Below are 22,011 nucleotides of genomic sequence, written 5' to 3' on the forward strand. Positions count from 1 at the left end.
GAAAAAAACTCAAGCTAAGACTTTCCTTTAAAATAAAGCCGCAAGTAAACTTCACGGGTATTGACACAGTTTGAACAAGTAAGTTTAAGTTTTGGTTTTCTGAGACTTAATGGCCACGGATACCAATGAGGAATATACCCTGAAAGTCAACACGACGTATCTTACTGTCTCTTCGCCTTTTGTATATTACGTTGATGATTGGCATCCGTTCCTCTCATTATACAAAATCTGAAACCAATGTAAATAATTATGCTAAAAAATTTCCAGCCCTGATGCAGGAGAACCTTTTCCGGTATAAAGCCCACCTACCTCCAAAGTTGCGCATGCCCAGTGTGCCCTACAGCTGTGCTCCGCCTTTGAGCATCTCAGACTTCTTTCACCAGATAAGGATATCCTGAAACTGGGCTACTGTTGGCTGACGCAAACAATACCCAAGATTTCCCAAGAGCTTTCGGGTACGTAAACAGAAAAGGGGCGATCAGTCTCGGCCTCCAAATTCCCCATAGCGAGAGCCCAAGTACACAAAGCAGCTGTTGTCACTCTAGAGGACCCGAGGAAGAGGAGGGTGATGGGAGAAGATGAGCGACTACAAGCCCCAGCATGCAGTGCGCAAGCTGGCTCCTGGGAAGAGGTCCGCCGCGCAGTGCTGTCTGGCCTTGGCACAGAATCCGGGCCTAGATGCGGCACCTCGGCCCACCAAATTGTCCAAAGGAGGAAGACAGGCGGGACGTGTGAGCGTGCCCTTAGCTCTCGTATTCTCGACGCCCGCTGCTTCCACGAGCCCTTGGCATGCTAGGATGTGGGGACTCTGCGGGTCAGCTCATTCAGCCCCGGCTGGTGTCAGACCTGCACGGTCCTAGCGCCTCCTGCGTTACCACTGAACGCCAGAAGCCGGACGTGACGTCCCCGTGGAAGAAGAAGGGAGAGGTGGAGCGCGGCGTGGTGACGTCCTTCCAAGATGGCAGAAAGAGAGTGAGGAAACTGTGTCCCCCTTTGGGTTACTATAGGTGAGTTCTCGCTTGACCACCCAAGCCCTACTTCTCCGCTTTCTCCAGACTCTGGGCTTTTGGGGACCAGACTCCTTGGAGTACGAGCTTAGGCCGGGGGAAAGATGTTAATGTGGGGAACTTGGGCTAGGTAGCCCTAGTAATGGCCTTGGCCACAACCTCTGAGCTAGGGATTGGCGGGACTGGGAATTGGACGAAGGGCAGGACGGCAGAAGCTGCGAGGCACCGGCTTTGGTTGTCACTCTCCGTCGCAGCCGGGAGTGGAAGAGGAGAAGGGAGGGGTGTGGTCCTTATGGGGCGAGTGACGGAGTCTTTGACAACTCTTAACACTGCTCATTCTCCACACTGGGCACCCGCCTCGCCTTTAAAGCCACTGGATGCCCTCTCTAAGCTAACAGGTTTCGATGATTTAAGAGTTAACCTTAAAGAATTCATACCTTGTTCTTTCCCTGTCTACCTCAAAGAGTCATTTTTAGTGTTATATATATATATTTTTAATGTGTTTATGGCTACTGGGCTCAAAAGCCTGGAGGTAAAGTAATGGAAATTTGTGGTGCTTTTTAAAAAGTATTTTCACTCATCGTCCCATATGTGCCCAAAGAATTGTCTTGAGGGGATAAAAAATGAGAGATTATTTTATTCTTGTTCATGTTTTCCTTTTTCTTTCAACAATCCTTTGGAATAGACATTTGATGACACCTTAGCGTTACTGATTTCTTTCTTTCTGTCTTTTAGAGCAAGGGTAAAATTCTACTCTGATATCAAAATGCAGTATTCCCACCACTGTGAGCACCTGTTAGAGAGACTGAATAAACAACGCGAAGCAGGTTTTCTTTGTGACTGCACCATAGTGATTGGAGAATTCCAGTTTAAAGCCCACAGGAATGTGCTTGCATCATTTAGTGAGTATTTTGGTGCGATCTACAGAAGCACTTCAGAGAACAATGTTTTTCTTGATCAGAGTCAAGTGAAGGCTGATGGATTTCAGAAACTGTTGGAGTTTATATACACAGGGACTTTAAATCTTGACAGGTAAAGTACATATTTTATTTTTACTTTTTTTAGGGGGAAATGTTACTCTCTTTGGGTTATTAATCAGAATTACAAATTAAACAGATACAAGATAAACTGGAAACATATATACAAATTTTGTTAAATTTTTACATGTACATGGGAAACTTCACAACAATATAGAGATCTGAAGAAGTATCAAGAGGAGAATGTTTTTAGAACTTTTTATTTTTACATAATATAATAGTTTATTTTTTTTCTATTTTTTTATTAAAAAGTTTATTTTTACATCATTTTGCATATAATAGTTTATTTTTACATCACTTTGTACATTTTTTTTAATCTCATTTGTAATCCCCATGGGATTCCCATCACCAAATCACCCATGTGCCATCACCATAGTCCAGTGCACTTCCCTTCCCCTACTGTTTTTGATCCCATTCCTCACTCCACCCCCATAAATTTTTATTTTTACTTTTTAAGGTTAGTGAATAGTCTTTAGAATAAACTATGTTGTTTTTTTGTCCTGAGGATAGCGATATGTACAATGTTGGTTTTTAAAATAGCTTCTTTGCCCCTCTGGTCATTTGGTGTCATTGATTTGGGATAAACATACATTTCTTTCTTTTTTAAAGATTTATTTATTTATGCATACAAAACTGGGGTACAGGCCAGAAGTGCAAGGGTGCTGAGGGGATTCACCAGAAACAGAGCAGGGAGCAGAACAGGCAGAATGACTCAAATAAACTGCTGAGGGGACCTGCGGGAGGGACAGGAGCGGTCTGCTGCACCATCTGGGTCACCCACCCTGGTTGGGGATCCAACTGGCGCTGAAGCAACCAGATATACCACCAGGGAGGATGCTACATTTCTTAAATACAAAAAAGCACAAATGTGAACAAAATGTTGTTTCTGGCATTTATTTTATCTACTGAAGTAAAGCCTATAATTTCTGTTTTGTAAATGTGAGCATCAAATACATTGAATTCGAAGTGAATTCCAGTTTCCCGTGCTTTTTACTTTTCTCCTAGTGTTCTTTAGTTGTCTCTCTCCCCGATTCTTCCTTACCCCTTAAAGTGTTTTGGGTAGAGGAGAATAAAAGGAAGAGCCTCTGTGTTTATTTAATAGTACTCCTCTATTTTCAGTCATAAATAGCAGTATTTAGGACCTTCCTTGATTCAGGAAAATAACTTAATTGGCATGTAAATTACTTCATTTGAATTTGCTTTGTATAAGTCAAATAAAGAAATAGAATAATGTCATAGATTAATCTGGCATCATATTTAGATTTACTGAATAGTTTGCTTGCAAGTGCTTCTGGTATAAAATAGGTAATATAAAATAACCACACAATTAATGAATTTTGGTTGATCTTTAGTTTTTTCCCTTTCTTAAGTAACTTTGCTGGGAAAATCTTGAATTGATTTGAACTGACTCAAGAGTCTCATGCTAATAGTTATTGTGAAGAGCCAGGAGTTTTGTTTAACCCTTTTTGACATGAACATATTTTTCCTGGGAACTAAGTGTTGAGCCCAGCCACAAATGTTAGAGAAGACTTATACCCAAAATAGAAAATTTCTGCAATTTAGTGCTTAAGAAAACAGGCAGAATAAATACAGAACTAAGTAATCCGGACTCAGGAGCCAGATTACCTTGATCAGATATTACCCTAGTACTCTGATCTTGGACTGATTCCTTAATTTCTTTTTGTATCTTTGATCATTTATGAAACAGGGATTATGATAGATTTGCTAGGCATGTCATGAAGATTAAATGAAGTCATATGAAGAACTTGGCCTTATACCTGACAATATGACTCTAGAAACTATCCAAAAGTGAAAGCAAGTTTACAAGCACTGTAAATTTATGCTTATGAACAGAAGCCTGTCAGTTATTGCCCAAAGCAAATGTTGATTGGTTCTCTTAACTGACTAAGAATATAAACTGTTTATGAAAGCCATAATTTGTATATGAATTACTATTTTAGTATTGAACAATTAGTGTGTTATTTAATGTTAGTTTGTATTGGCTTTAAAGACTGCCTGACTGTCTGTTTGATGGTTCATTTTATGTAGCACTAAGCACAAGTATAATTCTAAAATAATTAGCTTTTAGTGATTTCTCTTTTTTTTCTTAAAGATTTATTTATTTATGCACGTAGAACTGGGATACAGGCCAGAGGTGCAGTGCGGTGCAAGGATTTACCAGACACAGAGTAGAGAGCAGAATGGGCAGATTGACTAAGTACACTGCTGAGGGGAGCAGCGAAAGAGAAAGGAGAGAAGTCTCCTGCACCATGTGGGTCACTGGGGATAGAACTCATGCTGAAGCAGCTGTGGCTAGATTCATAATGCTGTGTTTTAACCCATTACACCACCAGGGAGGGCCATTAGTGATTTCTCTTAATAATTATAGCTTAATAATAGATTAATGAAACAATGAAAATGGTTAAGAGACTTTTTAGAGAGTAACAATGCTATATGCAATTGGAAATTTTTACATAAAAGATAAGATTGTATTTATGAGATATTTATGCTTTATCTTTGCAAATAGAGAATTAGAGAATCATTCCTTATTTATTTCAAAATTATAACCAAGGGCCATACGAAAATAGCACCTGTAATTTTTTTTATATGGGGGAAAGATTCAATTTGCCAATAGATTATATTCTTTTTCTTTTTTTTTTTTTTAAAGATTTAATTATTTATGCTTACAGAACTGGGATACAGGCCAGAGGTGTGGTATGTGAGAGGATTCACCAGAGACAGAATGGGAAGCAAAACAGGCAGATTAAAAGTACACTACTGAGGGGAGCAGTGGGAGGGCCAGAAGAGGTCTGCTGCCCCATGTGGGTCACCTCCCTGGTGAGGGAGGTGTACTCTTACTGTACTGCAGTGGCTTTGGAGAACTTCATAATGTGATGCTTTAAACCATTGCACTACCAGGGAGAGCCCAACAGACAATATTCTAAAAGTGTATTTGTAATATGCTTAACAGTGTGGAAATTGGGCCTCCCTCATAGTGCAGGGTATGGTTTAATGCACACAACTATGAAGCTATCTGCGACCAATGCAGCATGAGTTTGATCCCTGGTCAGGGAGGTGACCCACATGGTTCAGCAGACTTCTCATTTCTCACCCACTGCTCTCTTCAGCAGTGTATTCCAATTGAGCTGTCTGTTCTGCTCCCCGCTGTGTCTCTGGTGAATATTCTCACCCCCTGCACCTCTGGCCTGTACTCCAAGTTCTTCAAAAAAACAAACAAAAAAAAACTTGGAATGGGTTTTCCCAGAGAATAAAATGTTTCCTATACTAATGGTTAGGTTTTCAGACCTTATAAATGTTCTTAATCTATAATGGGTATAATCTAATTTTTCTTGACTTATAATCAAAGAATTATTATGAGTATTTTTAAAAAAGATTTATTCATGTATACAAGAGCTGGGGTGCAGGCCAGAGATGGGGGGGGGGCGAAGGAGGGGAGAGAGGGAATAAGAGGATTGACCAGAGAGAAATGATTGCTGAGGGGAGCAGCAGGCAAGACAGGAGAGCTACATGGGTCAACTCCCTGACCAAGAATCAAACTCATGACATGCAGTGGCTGTGGGTTGCTTCTTAGTGCTACATCCCAACCCCTTGAGCCACCAGGGAGACCCCTAATAAGATAATTTTTAAAAGCCTTTCCTAATGTTAAATTTAAAAACAGGAAACATACTGGTGGTATTTGATGCAAAGCAGGTTTAATTAAATTAAATGATGAGAAAATGAGATTTGTAGCTGCTGTAGTGTACTACTAAAGACCTGAAAGGTTCATGTCTCTAGTTACTTTCAATTTTATTCCACATTTTACTTTTAAAAAAGTGGTATGTTTAAATTATCAGCTAAAATAATTAAAACCCTCTCTTGCTCATATATATAATCAAAGGAGGAATGGGTAGATAATTTTTTTTCCTCTGGACTTAAGTAATATTTAAGTGGCAAGAGGGAAGGTGGGCTGATAGGGGGTGTGTGGAAGAAGACTTATAATGAAAGAGGAATTAAATTTTGTAGGATATGTAAATGAAATCCTCCTTTGACCTTCCTTAATTTGTTTTTTAAAAAAGTTAGGCCCTCCCTGGTGGCAAAAAGGGTTAGGGCGCAGCACTGCAAGCTAGCCATAGCTGCCTAGGTCCGAATTGGATCCTGGCCCCGGATCCAAAATTCTGTCCCTTCCATTGTAATCTAGGGTCCAACCGCATTGGCATCAACAGGGAGTATGTTAGAAATGCAGACTGTCCCCACCACATACTTAATCTGCATAATATTTAACAAAATTCCCAAATAATTCACTTGTGCAAAAAGTTTGAGAAGCCCAGTTAAAATTCCCCACAGGGGAGGCCCTCCCTGGTGGCGTAGCAGGTTAAAAATTCCCCACAGGGGAGGCCCTCCCTGGTGGAGTAGCAGGTTAAAAATTCCCCACAGGGGAGCAAAGGAATACAATAGGAAATAATTTTTTAAAGACTCTTTCAGTTGCAATATATAAAAGTTACTATTTTAAGAGGCCTTAGGATGAATGATGGAAAGGAGAAATATGTTATCAGTGACTATTGTTGTATGCCAAGTGTTAATAAATTTAATGTTTTATTTTTCTATAACAGTACACAGGAGTTTGTTTTTCTTTTCTTTTCTTTTTTTAAAGATTTATTTGTGCATACAGAACTGGGGTATATGCCAGAGGCTCTAGGGCAGTGAGAAGATTCAACAGAGACAAGAGTGGGGAGCAGAACAGGCAGATTGACGAAGTACACTGCAGAGGGGAGCAGCAGGCGGTCAGGAGAGGTCTGCCACGCCATGTGGGTCATCTCTGGGGCCAGGGGTGGAACTCATCAGAAGTGGCTTTAGCTTCTTACTGCTGTGCTTTACCAGCTGCACCACCAGGGAGGCCCTGTTTTTCTTTTCTTTTTTTTTAAATTGAGGTAACATTGACTTAGAAGTGTATGAAAAACTGGAGAATTTTGCTTAAATGATAATGTGAGTGAATTAATTTTTTCTTAATTTTGCCTTTTTCCTCACTAGGCATCAGTATGTCTTTAAACAATAGTGATGCTTTGTTTAAAAAAGCAGTTTTTCTTTGATCAGAATATTGTCATTTAGCCTTGTTTCCTTACAGTTGGAATGTTAAAGAAATTCATCAGGCTGCTGATTATCTGAAAGTGGAAGAAGTGGTCACCAAATGTAAAATAAAGATGGAAGATTTTGCATTTATTGCTAATCCCTCTTCTACAGAGATATCTAGTATTACTGGAAACATTGAATTAAATCAACAGACTTGTCTCCTAACACTGCGAGATTATAACAGTAGAGAAAAATCGGAAGTATCTGCAGATTTAGTTCAGGCAAATCATAAGCAAGGGACATTAGCAAAGAAGTCATCTCAAACTAAAAAGAAGAAGAAAGTCTTCAACTCCCAGAAAGCAGGGCAAAATAAAGCAGTGCACTATCCCAGTGACATTTTAGAGAATGCATCTGTTGAAATATTCTTAGATGCAAATAAATTGTCCACACCTGTCATAGAACAAGTTGTACAAAGAAATGATAATTCTGAACTAGAGTTGACATCAGTCATGGAAAATACTTTTCCAGTACAAGACATTGTACAAACTGTTACAGCAAAACGGAAACGTGGAAAATCACAGCCAAACTGTGCTCTGAAAGAACATTCTATGTCTAATATAGCCAGTGTCAAGAACTCTTATGAGCTGGAGAGCTCTGGGGAAGAGCTGGATCAGAGATACTCCAAGGCCAAGCCAGTGTGCAACACATGTGGGAAAGTCTTTTCAGAAGCCAGCAGCTTGAGAAGACACATGAGAATACATAAAGGTGTCAAACCTTATGTTTGCCACTTGTGTGGAAAAGCATTTACCCAGTGTAACCAATTGAAAACACATGTAAGAACTCATACAGGTAAGACTGGTTTGTGGGGAGATAAAATTGTTTTTCTAATTTTTTCAAAAAGAATAACAACAGTGTTTACTGTTTGTGATCAAAATTTGACACATACTTGTATTTATAAAAGTATTATGTTAGTCTGTTGAAAGTTTCTTTGTAATTGTGACCAAATAATTAAGGGCAATTTGTCTTATCCTGATACTCTGAAGTCCTAATGTGTGGCTTCTTTATCCCATTTTTCCTGAATAGTTAAAATAATAATAAACTTGGTTCTAGTTTGCCAAATAATTAGCAGAAATGATGATAACTAAAACTGTAAAGAAAAATAACTACACCTCAGGCTAAATCTCAGATTTTGCCAACATATCTCATCACTTGCTTCTTCTATTTTGTCAACTTCTGAACTTGTTTATCAGAATGAGCCATATACTTCTTCCTTGGACTCTATATTTACCTTTATTTAAGAAACTTTGTTGTGTACTTTTCTTTTTTTTTTAAAGATTTATTTATTTATACAGAACAGGGTACAGGCCAGAGATGTGGAGGGTGAGAGGATTCACCACAGAAAGAGTGGGAAGCAGAACAGGCAGATCGACGAAGTACACTGCTGAGGGGAGCAGCGGGCGGGTCAGGAGAGGTCTACCACGCCATGTGGATCTCCTCCGGCGGGCAGGCGGGCATTGAACTCATGCGGAAGAGGCCTTAAGCTTCTTCATGCAGTGCTTTAGCCTGCTGCGCCACCAGGGAGGGCCCTGTTGTGTACTTTTTAAGATGCAATATGCATTTTTCTCATTGATCACTTTTCACAGTTATGAATTGAGAAACACTTTCTTTTTCTTTTAACAGTGTTTTCATAATAATCTCAATAAAAGGGAACCTCTCTGCTTTACTACTTGAAGCAGTTTGCATTTTCTGAATAATAGAAAAGTGCTATTGATGAATGTTTTTGAAAACTTATATGCATAAGCAACTAAAACAAACTGTTCCTTCTAAATAGATAAGCATTTTGTTTACTTGTTCCATTAGGTGAGAAGCCATACAAATGTGAATTGTGTGATAAAGGATTTGCTCAGAAATGTCAGCTAGTCTTCCATAGTCGTATGCATCATGGTGAGGAGAAACCTTATAAATGTGATGTTTGCAATTTACAATTTGCAACTTCTAGCAATCTCAAGATTCATGCAAGGTAAAAGACGAAACAAATTTATCTTTGGTGACATTATTCACTGTAGCCTTATCAATAGATGACTGTATTGGTATTCAGTACAGTTGAATTCTAATTGATTCTACCATTACACACTTAAGGAACCACAAAGAAGCCATGGTGACTAGGGGGGAATAAGATTGGGAGAAACGTACTAGAAAATAAGATCAGAATGATTATTGGGCATCTAGATAGTATGAGGTTTTGTAGGCCATTATAAAATTTTTACTTGAGATTGAGAAATAAGTAGTCTTGTTTGCATTTTAAAAGGATCATCCTGGCCGCTATATTAGAAAAAGATAGCAGGATTGCAGAAGTGAAAGCAACATGACCATTTAGGAAGCTGTAAATAAAACCCAAGTGAGAGTGATGATAATTCAGGCCAGAGTGATAGCAGTGAAAGAGATAAGTAGTAATCATTCTGAATATGTTTCAGAAGTAGAGCAGACAGAATTTGCTGCAGATTTGGAGATGGTATATGAAAGGGGAAGGAAAGGGAGAGTTAAAACCAAAGATGATTTTTTTGGACCTGAGCATCTAAAAAAATGGACTTACTTTAGCTGAGATAAGAGATTTATGGATGGAGTTTAAGCAGGAGTACAGGCAAGTAGATCTCTGAGCATGTTAAATTTGAGTTGACTTACATGTACTTTGGAGTGGATATGGAGACAGTTAAGTGTGGGGTTCAGGGGACTGGTTGAGCTGAAGATATAAATTTGGTTGTTATCAGCATATTAGATAATTTTAAAAGCTACCTCACTGGGTAAAGTCACACAAAAAAGCAAATATGGATAGAAAATAAGGAGTCATGAAGCACTCTAAGGTTTCTCAGAGATGGGCAAAACTAGCAGAAATGGAACAGGAAGGAACAATTAGAATAGGTGGGAAAAGACTTTGGAATTCAAGTGAAGGAAATGATTCCAGGTGGGAGTGTGTCATATTCCTGTTATAGGGTGATGAAGACGGAGAAATGACTGTCGATATAGTAAAGTTGATAAGAGCAGTGTTAGGAGAACATAGTAAGAAAAGAGATTAGTAAAAGAATAAATAGAAGTAGAACAGTTGGAGAAGCAAGTTTTTGGTAAAGGACAGAGGCAGAGAATTTCATTAGCAAGTGAACTCGAGTTTTGGGTTTTTTAAAGATGACTATATTTATGTGCTTTGATCCAGTGAGGTGGGAAAAATAGATCATGTAGGATGAAGAAATTGTAGGAGTGAGAACATTCAATAGGTGAGGATGACAGTATCTTTTAACTATACAAACTAAAGTAGTTGGATTCAGATGAACTGACACCCTCGTTACAGTTAATAAGAAGGAAAGGAGAGCAAACTGTAAGGGTGCCTATAGTAGAGAGTTGTTACAGTGAAAGTTTTCTTCTAATTGCTTGCCTCTCAGTGGAATGGGAAACAAGGTAATTAGCCACAAGTGAGGATGGATAAAGAGGTGCTTGAGGTTTGGGAAAAAGTTTTGAAGAGTGAGTGAATGGATAAGCAAAAATTATTGCCTGCAGTATTGGGGGTACATTTGACAGAGATGATGGCCAAACTTTTGAACTAATCTTACAACTAATGTTTAGATCTAGACAATTTACTTTTTATAATATTTACACTTAAACTGTTGATCTTAAATACATACTCTCGGTCTATAAAGATGAAATAAAATAACTAATGTATAATTGTGTGAAAACTGCTTGTTAAATTGTATGATCCCAAATTGTTTGCCTTATCAGTATATAACTGTCTTTATTTACCAATAGGAAACATAGTGGAGAGAAGCCATATGTCTGTGATAGATGTGGACAAAGATTTGCCCAAGCCAGCACACTGACCTATCATGTTCGCAGGCACACTGGAGAAAAGCCTTATGTGTGTGATACCTGTGGAAAGGCATTTGCTGTCTCTAGTTCTCTTATCACTCATTCTCGAAAACATACAGGTAAGAATTTGATATGAAGAGTCTGCTTAAAATAAGGAAAGTTGTAAATAAAAGTAAAAGGGAAGTTAAACCTTTGCAGAAAGTAGATTATAGACTTTTAGTTATGTATCTGTTGTGTTTGTGCTTTGAAGCTTTTTTTGCTTACGATTCTCACATAAATACTAAATACATAAACAGCGTTATTTTCTAGGCTATTACATAATAGGTGAAATTTTTGTCATATCACTGCTACTCCTTAAAATCAGGTAATTTTAATAATATGTATAAATTTTACAGGAGACATTTTATGGCTTCATTTACCCTGTATAAAATTGTAGAGTGAAGTTAAGGGGTAGGGATAGGTTTAGATAGAACGTTGATTTTATAGTTAATTAGGACTCAATTCTACACAGATATTCAGATTTGAAAATTAAACATGCTGTAAGTGCAGAGTTCTGTTTTAAAGCAAATTCATTTGTTCATAGATTTTGATTTTTTTTTTTGTAGGATGCATGTTTTAAATAGACTTTCCTGAATGATATTATTCCCCTTTCAATATTATAATAGGTGGGAAGATTTGAAATGTATATTGGTGAATCTAAACATTTTTATTTTATTTTTTTAATAGAGATAACATTGCTATATGATCATACCCTTCAGGTGTATGTTATCAACCACACACAAAACCAAAGCACCATGATCATCCACTATAGTCCATTGTGCTCCTTCCCCACTCTGTTCTACTCACCCTTCCTCACCCCACATTTCTACAGTCAGATTTTGAGGGTTCTTACTGTTTTCTTGAGGTCAGACTTTATCTGGCCCTTTATGTGGATTTTCTCTATATTCCATATACAAATGACATCACTCTGTGTCTTTCTCCTTCTGACTAATTTACTTAGCATAAGCTCCTCCACTTCCATTCATGTTCTCGCAAATGACAACAATTTCTCTTTTTTATGATTAAATAGTATTCTTTCATGTATATACCATATCTTCCTAGTCTACTCATCTGTCTTTGGCTATTTAGAGTGCCTCCATAACTTGGTTGTTACAAATGGTGCTGTGATGAACATAGGAGTCATATGTCCCTTGTGTTTTTGTATTCTTTGGGTAGATACCTAGGAGTAGAGTTGCTATATCATATGGTAAATCTAAGATTTTGAGAACTATCCATGCTATTTTCCATTGGAGCTGGACCAGTCTACATTTCCATCAGAATTATGTGAAGAATCCTTTGTCTGCACATCCTGGCCAACAGGCTATTTTGGTATGGGCCATTCTCTCAGGAGTAAGGTTGTATCTCATTGTGATTTTGACTTTATTTTCATATCAATAAGTGATCACTTCATGTGTCTGATAGCCATCTGTATGTGTTCTTTAAAGATATGCCTTTTTAACTCTTTTGCCCATTTTTTGATTGGGTTATTTGTCTTCATTTTATTGAGTTATATCAGTTCTTTGTAGCCCTTCATCACATGTGTTTTATACACCATATTTTCTTCTATTCTGTAGGGTGTCTTTTCTTTTTTGCTGATAGTTTCATTGTACAGCTTTTTAGTTTATATTCTCTCTTTTTGCTATTGGAGATAGATACAAAAGATATCACTGAAACTTCTGTCATGGAGTTTTTGGTGTTTTCGTCCATGTATTTTGTGGTTTTAGGTTTCAGATACTTGTGTTTATCCATTTTGCGTTACTTTTTGTGTATGGTGTGAGGTAGTGGTGTAGGTTGAATATTTCTCAATGTGTCCACTTTCCCCAAAATCGCTTGTTGAAGAGACTTTCCTTTCTCCAGTGTGTACTCTTGGCTCCTCTGTCATAGAATAATTATCCATATACTTGTGGGCTTTTTTCTGGACTCTGGATTCCATTATACTGTATTTGTTTTTGTTCCAGACCATAGCTTGTAGTAGAGTTTGAAGTCTGCAATGTGATGTGACCACTCTGTCAGTTTTCTCTGCCTATTCAGGGTCTTTTGTGGTTCCATAGAAATTTCAGTAGTGTCTGTTCTATTTCATGGAAGGATACCATTTAAACTTTGATAGAGACTACATTGATGCTTTAGGTTAGATGGCCATGATAATTACTCCAAACCATAGGCAGGGAATATCTTTCTGTATCTTTGTGACTTCCTCTATTTTAATAATGCCTTACACTTTTCATTATACAGTTTCTATACCTCCTGTTTTAAGTTTCCTCCTGCACATTCTATTCTTTTTGATACAGTGTAAAGTGGACTGTTTTTCTTGACTTCTTTCTCTTCTAGCACATAGTTTGCATATAGGAAAGCAACAAATTTTGGTACATTGATTTTGTAACCTGTCACTTTGCAATACTGGTTGTTTCAGTTAGCTTTTTAGTGGAATCTTTACCTTTTCTATGTATATTATATCATCTTCAGATAGTTGTAATTTTACTACTTCCCAGTTTGGATTCCTTTTATGTTTCTTTCCTGATTGCTCTAGCTAGGATTTCAAATACTATGTTGAATTGTAGTGAAAGTTGACGGCTTTGTCTTATATCAACTTTTAGATCAAAAGTTTTCAGTTTCTCTTATTGAGAAAGAGGTTAGCTATGGGTTTGTCATAGACGACCTTTATTACATTGAGGTATGTTCCATCAATTCCATTTTTTTGGTGGTTTTTATCCTAATAGATGTATCTTACCAAATGCTTTCTCTGTGTCTATTAATATTATTATATGATGTTTTAATCTTTCCTTTTTGTTGCTATGGATAGTTATGTTGATTTTTCAGATACTGAACCATCTTTGCCCCCCTAGAATGGATATTTCCCAATTGAAAAAGGCGTGTGATCCTTTTAATGGATTGTGAAATTCAGTTTGCTTAGATTTTCTTGAGGTTATTTGCATCTCTGTTCATCAGGGAAATTGCTTTCTATATTTCTTTTTTTGTGATGTCGCTTTCTGGTTTTTACATTAGGATCATGTTGGTCTAGGTTTAGAAGTAGTCCCTCTCAAATTTTTAGAAGAATTTGAGAAGGAGAGGTTTTAATTCATCTTTGAAGATTTGATAGAACTCATTAGTGAAATCATCTTGTCCTGGACATTTATATTTTGGGAGACTTGATTATTTTTCACATTCCCAACTTATAATTGGTATGTTTAGGTTTTCTGTTTCTTCTTGATTCAGTCTACAGTGGTTGTATATTTCGAAGAATTTGTCCATCTCTTGTGTGTTTTCAGTTTTCAACATGCAAATTTTCATAGTAATCTCTTATGATTCTCTGAATTTCTGACATGTCAGAAATTTCACTTTCATTTCTTTCTCTTTTATGAGTTTGCTCCCATTTCCTTTGTAAGTCTGACTAGGGGTTTGTCTTTTTTGATTTTTTTCCAAGAACTAGCTTTTGGTTTTATTAATATTTTGGATTGTCTTTTTTATTTCTATTTCATTTATTTCTGCTCTAAGTTTTATCATTAACTTCTACCGGTTTTTGTTTTGTTTGTTCCTCTCTTTCTAGTTCCTTAAGGTGATAGATAAAATTATTCATTTGAGTTCTTGTTTGTTGAAGAGAGCCTGTACTGCTATATCCTTCCCTTAGTATTACTGCGTTTACTCTGTCCCGTAGGTTCTGGTAGGTTGTGTCCTCATTTTTCATTTTCTCCAGGTATTTCTTATTTCTCCTTTGATTTTTTTTTTTTTATTAAACTAGTATTTGTTCTGTAATGTGTTTTCAACTTACTTTTCTGTTAATTTCGCCTTTGATACCATTGTGATCAGAGGGGACCCTTCATTTCAGTTTTAATTAATTTATTGATACTTGTTTTATGACCCAGTATGTGGTCTATCCTTGCAAATATCCAATATGGATATGAGAAGATTTATTCCACTTTGGAGGTACAGTGCTCTATAAATAATGTCTGTTAAGCATATGTGGTATAATTTTTGTTTAAGGCTATTTATTTTCTCTTTTGTTGAACTGACCATTGGTGAAAGTGGGAGCTTGAATTCCCCCTACAACTATCATGTTCCTGCCAGTGTATGTTTTCAAGTTCATTAATAGGTGCATTATATATAAAGGGCCACATAGTTCACCCTTCCCCTGGGCCACCAACCAAATCAGGAGTATAGCTCCAAAATTTTCATGGCAGGAAAGTTCCCTCCTACCTGCAAACCCTAAGTGCCTCTTTACATCCATCTTTTATTGTATGGAGTTGAATTTCCACAATTCAACATTGTCTCTGATGTCTGAGATATGCTGTAGTTTCATCTCAAGTCACAGGATCCTCTGGTCCAGTGCTGTTCTCTGTACTCTTTTCACAATAATCTGGCAGTGAAACACCTTCTTCCTCTCTCCTCTTTATAGTCAATTCTTAATTCAAATTTACATGTTTTTTAAGTCACATAAAAATTGAATTGCCTAAATCCTCTGTACTAGAACATTTGCAGAAATAAAGTTTTATTATTTGAAAAGCATCAATTTACGTAATAGTGTAAGATAATTATTAATATTTAAGTTGAATCACACTGAGAATACCTCAAACAATACAAAGAGGTTTTAATTTAAATATTTTAGAACAACTTAACTTTAGATTATTGTAATTGATAAATATTATATTGGTATAGTACACCACTTCGCTATCTTTTATTTTCCATCTAGGTGAAAAACCATACATATGTGGTATTTGTGGGAAAAGTTTTATTTCCTCAGGAGAGCTCAACAAACACTTTCGATCCCATACAGGTCTGTGTTTAGGGAGAACGCATTATTTTTTGTTCTCTCTATAATTTCTTTTTATGTAAACCTTGACTTTTAAGCCATTATGGACTATATGGTATCTAATCATACTCTTACCTGTAGATATTATTTTAATGTATTTTTTTGTTTATATATTTTGGTACTTTTAGATGTTTGTAATGTGAAGTAAATTTGCTCAAGAACTGCATAGACTTTCTAAGAAATATGCCAGATAATAGTTTTTAAACTCTTTGGTTAAATTGTATAGATAAGCCAAGAAATGAAAAGGATTTAATAACATTAAACTTTCTTATATCTGGTTTGCAAGTTTTAGGAATAAATTTTAATATTGAAAAGTTTATTCTAAAAGTAATCTGTTAGTAGTATAAGAAATATTGAATGTAAAAAAATTTTAAACAAAAACATGAATGAAATATACTGATGTCTTTTTCTTTTTAAAAGTTATTTCTCATAATCCCTATTTAGAATATGAACACCTAGTAGACATTTAATAAATTTATTGGCAACCTCTATAGTCTCACACACCTTAGTTTACATTATAAGGCAATACACAGTCTTATTTCAAAATAATTAATTTGTAACATTTATTTTTAAAGGGTTTTCTACTTAATAAAAACTACCTGAAGACAGAAACCATAATTATGCAACTTTTTCTCTTTTTGCTCTCTCAGGCAAGGTCTGGCATTTAATTAGCATTCAGTAAGTGTCTGATAGAAATAAGAGGTTTTATTGTTTGTTTTCAACTTTTAGTTTTAAATTTTTGTTAATAAAAATGCTCATTTTCTCTTCAAATGGGTATGCTTTGTATAAAGGAGTGCCTATGGATATAGAAGCTTTTGTTTCACTATATTAGAACCAAGTGATTATATCAATAATTTGAAACTAAATTTAAACAGTATAATAGTTGCTTCTTTGTGTTCATAAGCATTGCTATTTTTGTCTTAGCTAGTAGCTTTTAAAATACGGAGATCTTAATTTTTTTTACTTGTTTTTCAGGAGAGAGACCCTTTATCTGTGAATTATGTGGAAATTCGTACACTGACATTAAAAATTTAAAGAAGCATAAAACAAAAGTCCATTCTGGTAAATGCTTGTGTTTTTAAAATAAAAATGTATGCTTTCCTTGGTGCTAGCCCGTAAAGTGGTCAGGTGCACATTGTAAATAAATTAGATGTATATTTTTAAAAACTAGGTATGTACTATGAGGAAGACAGCTTTATGATTCAGTGTTAAGTTCACTCTGTATTTCTTTTCATATTGATCTAATATATTACACTTGAAATATTTCCTTCCTTAAAAACATAATTTATGAACAATTTCAAGAATGAAGGTATCTATAAGCAAATTATGTACTAGTTTCCTTACTATGAGAGTCTGAGTTACATAGGCTTTACTGTGGCTGTTGTAAAGAAAGGGGATTTGGGAGCACTAGTTCAGAAATATATGAGAAAATAAAGGAAACAGGTAGCAAAGAATTGTTATAATAATATAAAAATGGGAAGCCAAACTACAAAATTTTAAAATTGCTGCTTGAATTCTTAAAAAAGGTTCACTGTGCTTACCATCATTGCCTAGAAACAAAACACTAGGCTCTTTCATTATATAGAGATGAGTAGCAATGGTAACATCTAAAGACAGCAGTGAGTCACTAATTCAACAGACATTTATTAAATATCTCTTAAGTACTCATAACTGCACAAAATGTATGAAGTTGAATAAGGCATAATCAGCCCCAGTCTTAAAGAAACTGAAAATCTGGTACTGGTTAGTAAGTAACTGTCAGTATAAGACAAAATAGAGGATATGATAGAGATCCAAAAATGCTAAAAGAGATTGTCCTTCTGAAGTTAAGTTTTAAAAAGATTTAATTCCATACAATGTGGATGGAGATGAGGAAAGGGGGATTCATTCCTGGCAGAGAGAACATTGTGAAGAGAATCATCAATACCAAAAAGTGTAGGCTATATTAGCTTGAAGAATAAGCTGACAAAAGCAGAATTACAATTTCATCAAAGTTTATGATTAACATGGTTAGTGAGATTGGAATTCTGTGAGTACTTTGGAGAGACAAGCATGGTGAAACGATGGAAAACCTGAAGGCAAAAGTATATTTTTAGTGAGCCTAGTAATTACTTCCTTGAGTAGAAAATACATGAAAGTACCATACCTCTGAACTTGAACTCATCAAATACTTAATAATACATTGTGAACAGTTGAGAGTATTTATACATTTGTAACACTATTAAGTACTTTGAAAGAGTTAGAAAACTAGAACTTGGCATTTAACCTCAGAATTTGCAGTCTATATGAGGATTCAAAACGTACCTAACTAGAATAGTAAATAGCAATAAAAGAAAGATATCACAAGGTAGTAAATGAAAAATTGAGAAATAAGTGATAGAAATTATGTAGAACAGTTCCATTTTTATAATGGAGTTGGTGTTTCAACCTAGTTTTGAGACCCATGTTGGATATGTTTAGATAATGAGGAAGGCAAATTTGCAAAAGAGAAGCAACATTAATTAAGGTGTAGAAGTTGGAAGTTTTGAGAATGCTGCATAGGTTTGGTCTGTTAGAGAAGTTTGGTTTTGTTTTTATAATAGATTGTATGGATTTTTTTCCCCTTCTATTTCAGGTGCAGATAAAATTCTAGATTCTAGTGCAGAGGATCATACCACGGGTGAACAAGATTCCAAACAAAAGAGTCCTTTATCAGAAACTCTAGATGTGAAGCCTTCTGATATGACTTTACCACTAGCTCTTCCTCTTGGGACTGAGGATCACCACATGCTTCTGCCTGTCACAGATAATCAGTCTCCTGCATCAGATACATTGTTAAGGTCAACTGTGAATGGGTATTCAGAACCACAATTGATTTTTTTACAACAATTATACTGACTTTATAAGGAATATAAGATGTTTCTGGTAGTAAACAAACATTTTTGGTAAGGTGCATATATTCATATTAAATTGCCATTTGTTTGAGTTGTGATCATTATTTGTCATTCACTGAAGTAAAAGCACCTGATGCTACATCATTACTGTGCAATGCTTATTTTTGATTTGACTTTTGACTGATTTGTAGATTATACACAGCTTTTTAAGAAATGGGTTTGTTCTACAGTGGCACTTCTTAGGCTTAGAGGTGGGATTTTTAATTTTCTTTTTTTAGCTTTTTTAGCTGGCTTAATTCCATTTTTATTTTGTATTTTGGATGAAGTCACCTTTCATTTATTAAATTGGAATCTTTCCATTTATATGATTTAATTTGACCTGTTGGATGTTCAATTTTCCTCCCCTCAAGATTTAAGCAAAATCTATGATAGTATCAACATAAGATACTGTTACTAAGCATAGATAAATACCTAAATTAGGGGAGAGAAATGAAATTTCATATTTCAGCCTAAGAAAATGTAGGTACCAAATAAGAATTGTGCTAGTTTTCTATTAGTATGTTCCATTGGAGTTAATTTTTTCTAATGGAAAAAAAAAAGAAGTGTTTCTCTTAAAAATTAGAAGACTGTAGATAGATTTTTGTTCATTTAGAGCTCAGTTTTCTGGAGAAAATCAATAGTCAGTACCTGGAAGTTACTTTAGGCTGTGTTTTCAGTATGACTTTTAGATAGGTATGTGATGGTTTTATCTCCTTAAAAGACAGTTTAAAATTTTGATTCAGGTTATGTCTTAATAGGTTTCTATATTACTGAAGATCAGTAAACTATACTGAATTTTGAGAATTTTTGATAAACCTCACACATTATGCACTTTTTAAAATACTGAATTCTTAAAAGAATTTTCTAAGTATAAACCTAAAGCATACTATAAATATAAATTACATAGCTTCTGAATTTGATACATTATATTACACAGTTAAGAAATTAACTTCAGGTATACGCAAGCATTTGAGTTATCCGAAAGCCAGTTTGTTAAACATTTTATATTTGAGATTTCTATAAGTTTTGAGTTTTTAAATTTTATAAATTAAATCACAGCATTTTGTTATCGTAGTTTCACAGTAGTCCTTTTGCTTCCTGATAAATTAGAAAATTCAGTACTATTCTGATATTTATTGCTACTCTTCCCCATTCTACTTTTCCCACCTATTGGTATATTTTTTACCACCTGATCTTTGGACATTATTTCCATAAAGTCAGTTCCCATAGTGGATCAAACCACTGTGTTGACAATATTTCTTATTTCTGCCATGCATTTAGTCATGGCTTGTTTTCTGGTTTTAAACATTACCTGAATAAAATTAATGTACTTTCCATTGGCATTGATTTCATTAATTGTATTTTCTCTGGAATCATAGTTGTAGGAATCACTTAGTAGACATAATAAAACTACGTAATCCTTGTGAACTCTAGAGATTGTCCCTATTTTACAGCATACGCCACATTTTCATAATAAATTGCCACCATGGGTATTGACTTAATGAAGTTTGAAATACTGCCTTAATATAATATACAGAATACTTAGTATTTATTTATCTACGAGATCTAATTATGTGTGTATGTTAATTTAATATACTGGGTTTAAATTCAATTTATAAAGTTAAAATGTTTACTCTGGCTTAAATTCAATAGGAAATTGTTGGAATGTAAAGAAATTTTAAGACTCAGCTTCTTTAAGAGGCCTGCTGAAATGGAGAGGTTTATATATAATTCACATCTTCATTAACCCAAGCATCTGCTAAACAAAATTTCTTTTTTAAATCTGCTATAGTGATGTCATAATATGAAGACAGTAGCTACCAAATTTGCTCTACTAAGGATGGTGATTAAGTGTTTGCCTTTGTAGAGATTAACCTTCAGATTTATTGTGTTTATTATTGGATTGGAGTAGCTAAGATTGAGTTACTACTATGCATTTCTTCACATTATCTGCTACTTAGCTAAAATAATTTTAAATTGACATGGCTTGATGCTCTCCCTGAATGACAAGTAAACAAAACTTAAAGACTGAGTATTCTGTCTTGTCACTCTTCTAGTACTTACTATTCTTTATTATACAGTGCATAATTTTAATTGTCTCTGGTGTCATTCTAACACTAATCATTTTAAATCCAACTTGAAGTTACTTGTTACAATGCAATGTTTTGGAAAAGATCTATTCTTAATCATTTAAGTATTACAGAATTTTTTGAAAGGTGCTAGGATGCTGAGGATCTTACTGAGAAAGAATTTATTTTCTAAATTCAATTTGTATTTGTATTAGATATATTCTACTGTACTGATAAGTTATAAGTTTTTTAACATAAGAAAACCACAGACTATACAGAAATGATTACTTGCTGTTTTTAAATGATGTTTGTTTTAATTCATAGGATGATTTTGATAGATAAATTTTAGAATCTTTTTTTCAAAAGAAAATGTTGCAACAGTGCATTTTATATTTCAGATGTGGTACAGATGAGAGTAGTTGAAGTGTACTCATACATAGACTATGTACGTGCACTCATTTTTGTGTAATAGTTCCAACATTTGTTGTATATCTGAAACAGTTTAAAAATACCAATATCCAAGTTCTTCCTAAGGCCTGCTTACTCAAACTCTAGGTGATTTTAATGTATATCAAAATTGAAAACTATTCTGGACATTTTTTGGTTTTCTACCTTTTGGAAACATGAGCCCATTTATTACTTTCCATCTTTTACTCTGGATTTCAATCATCAGAGCTTAGCTAGAAATACTACCTAGTAAGAATATTGTATTTGAATTCAGTTGCTTTAAATTTTCATTTTTACTCATGAACAATGTTAATATTAATGGACCATTAATTTCTTGTAACAGTGATACATGGTCTACTCATCTGTCCTCAGTGGATCTTTGCCCCATTCACATGAGAGATTTAGTTTATTTGTGTAAGGAATTAGATAATTATCAGGTAAAAATAGCCACTATACAAAATAGGGTACTTAACTTGAAGACTAATAGATACTAAAATAAAATTGCATGGATGTGAACAGATATTTGAATTAAAATGCCTTGTCAGGATTTTAAATACTGAAAAAGTATTGAAATAAGAATACATAAAGCTACAAAGATAAACTGCACTCTTAAGTTTACCATTGGTGGGAAAGACAAGGCCTCATTTTTTTTTTTAAGATTTATTTATTCATACAGAACTGGGGTACAGGCCAGAGATGCGGAGGGTGAGAGGATTCACAGAACAGGCAGATCGGCGAAGTACACTGCTGAGGGGAGCAGCGGGCGGGTCAGGA

General features: G+C 35.2%; 1 protein-coding gene across 2 annotated transcripts; it reads left to right on the plus strand.

The window, feature by feature from the left end:
- The first annotated feature begins 400 nt into the window (after positions 1-400).
- MYNN (myoneurin) lies at positions 401-19,581 on the plus strand. 2 transcript variants are annotated; one of them, XM_004674945.2, is made up of 8 exons: positions 401-1,007; positions 1,743-2,039; positions 7,167-7,960; positions 8,972-9,131; positions 10,907-11,085; positions 15,690-15,773; positions 16,785-16,871; positions 18,424-19,581. In XM_004674945.2, the coding sequence occupies exons 1-8, from the start codon at positions 790-792 to the stop codon at positions 18,684-18,686; spliced, it is 2,082 nt and encodes a 693-aa protein (XP_004675002.2). In that variant the 5' UTR covers positions 401-789; the 3' UTR covers positions 18,687-19,581. The 2 variants fall into 2 exon arrangements, with proteins under 2 accessions (XP_004675002.2, XP_012590232.1); XM_012734778.1 differs by lacking the exon at positions 15,690-15,773 and having other exon boundaries at positions 18,424-19,474.
- Positions 19,582-22,011: the final 2,430 nt, after the last annotated feature.

The sequence above is a fragment of the Condylura cristata genome, unplaced genomic scaffold, assembly GCF_000260355.1.
Source record: "Condylura cristata isolate star-nosed mole 26May11 unplaced genomic scaffold, ConCri1.0 scaffold00003, whole genome shotgun sequence".
In the NCBI taxonomy this organism is placed as follows: Eukaryota; Metazoa; Chordata; class Mammalia; order Eulipotyphla; family Talpidae; genus Condylura; species Condylura cristata.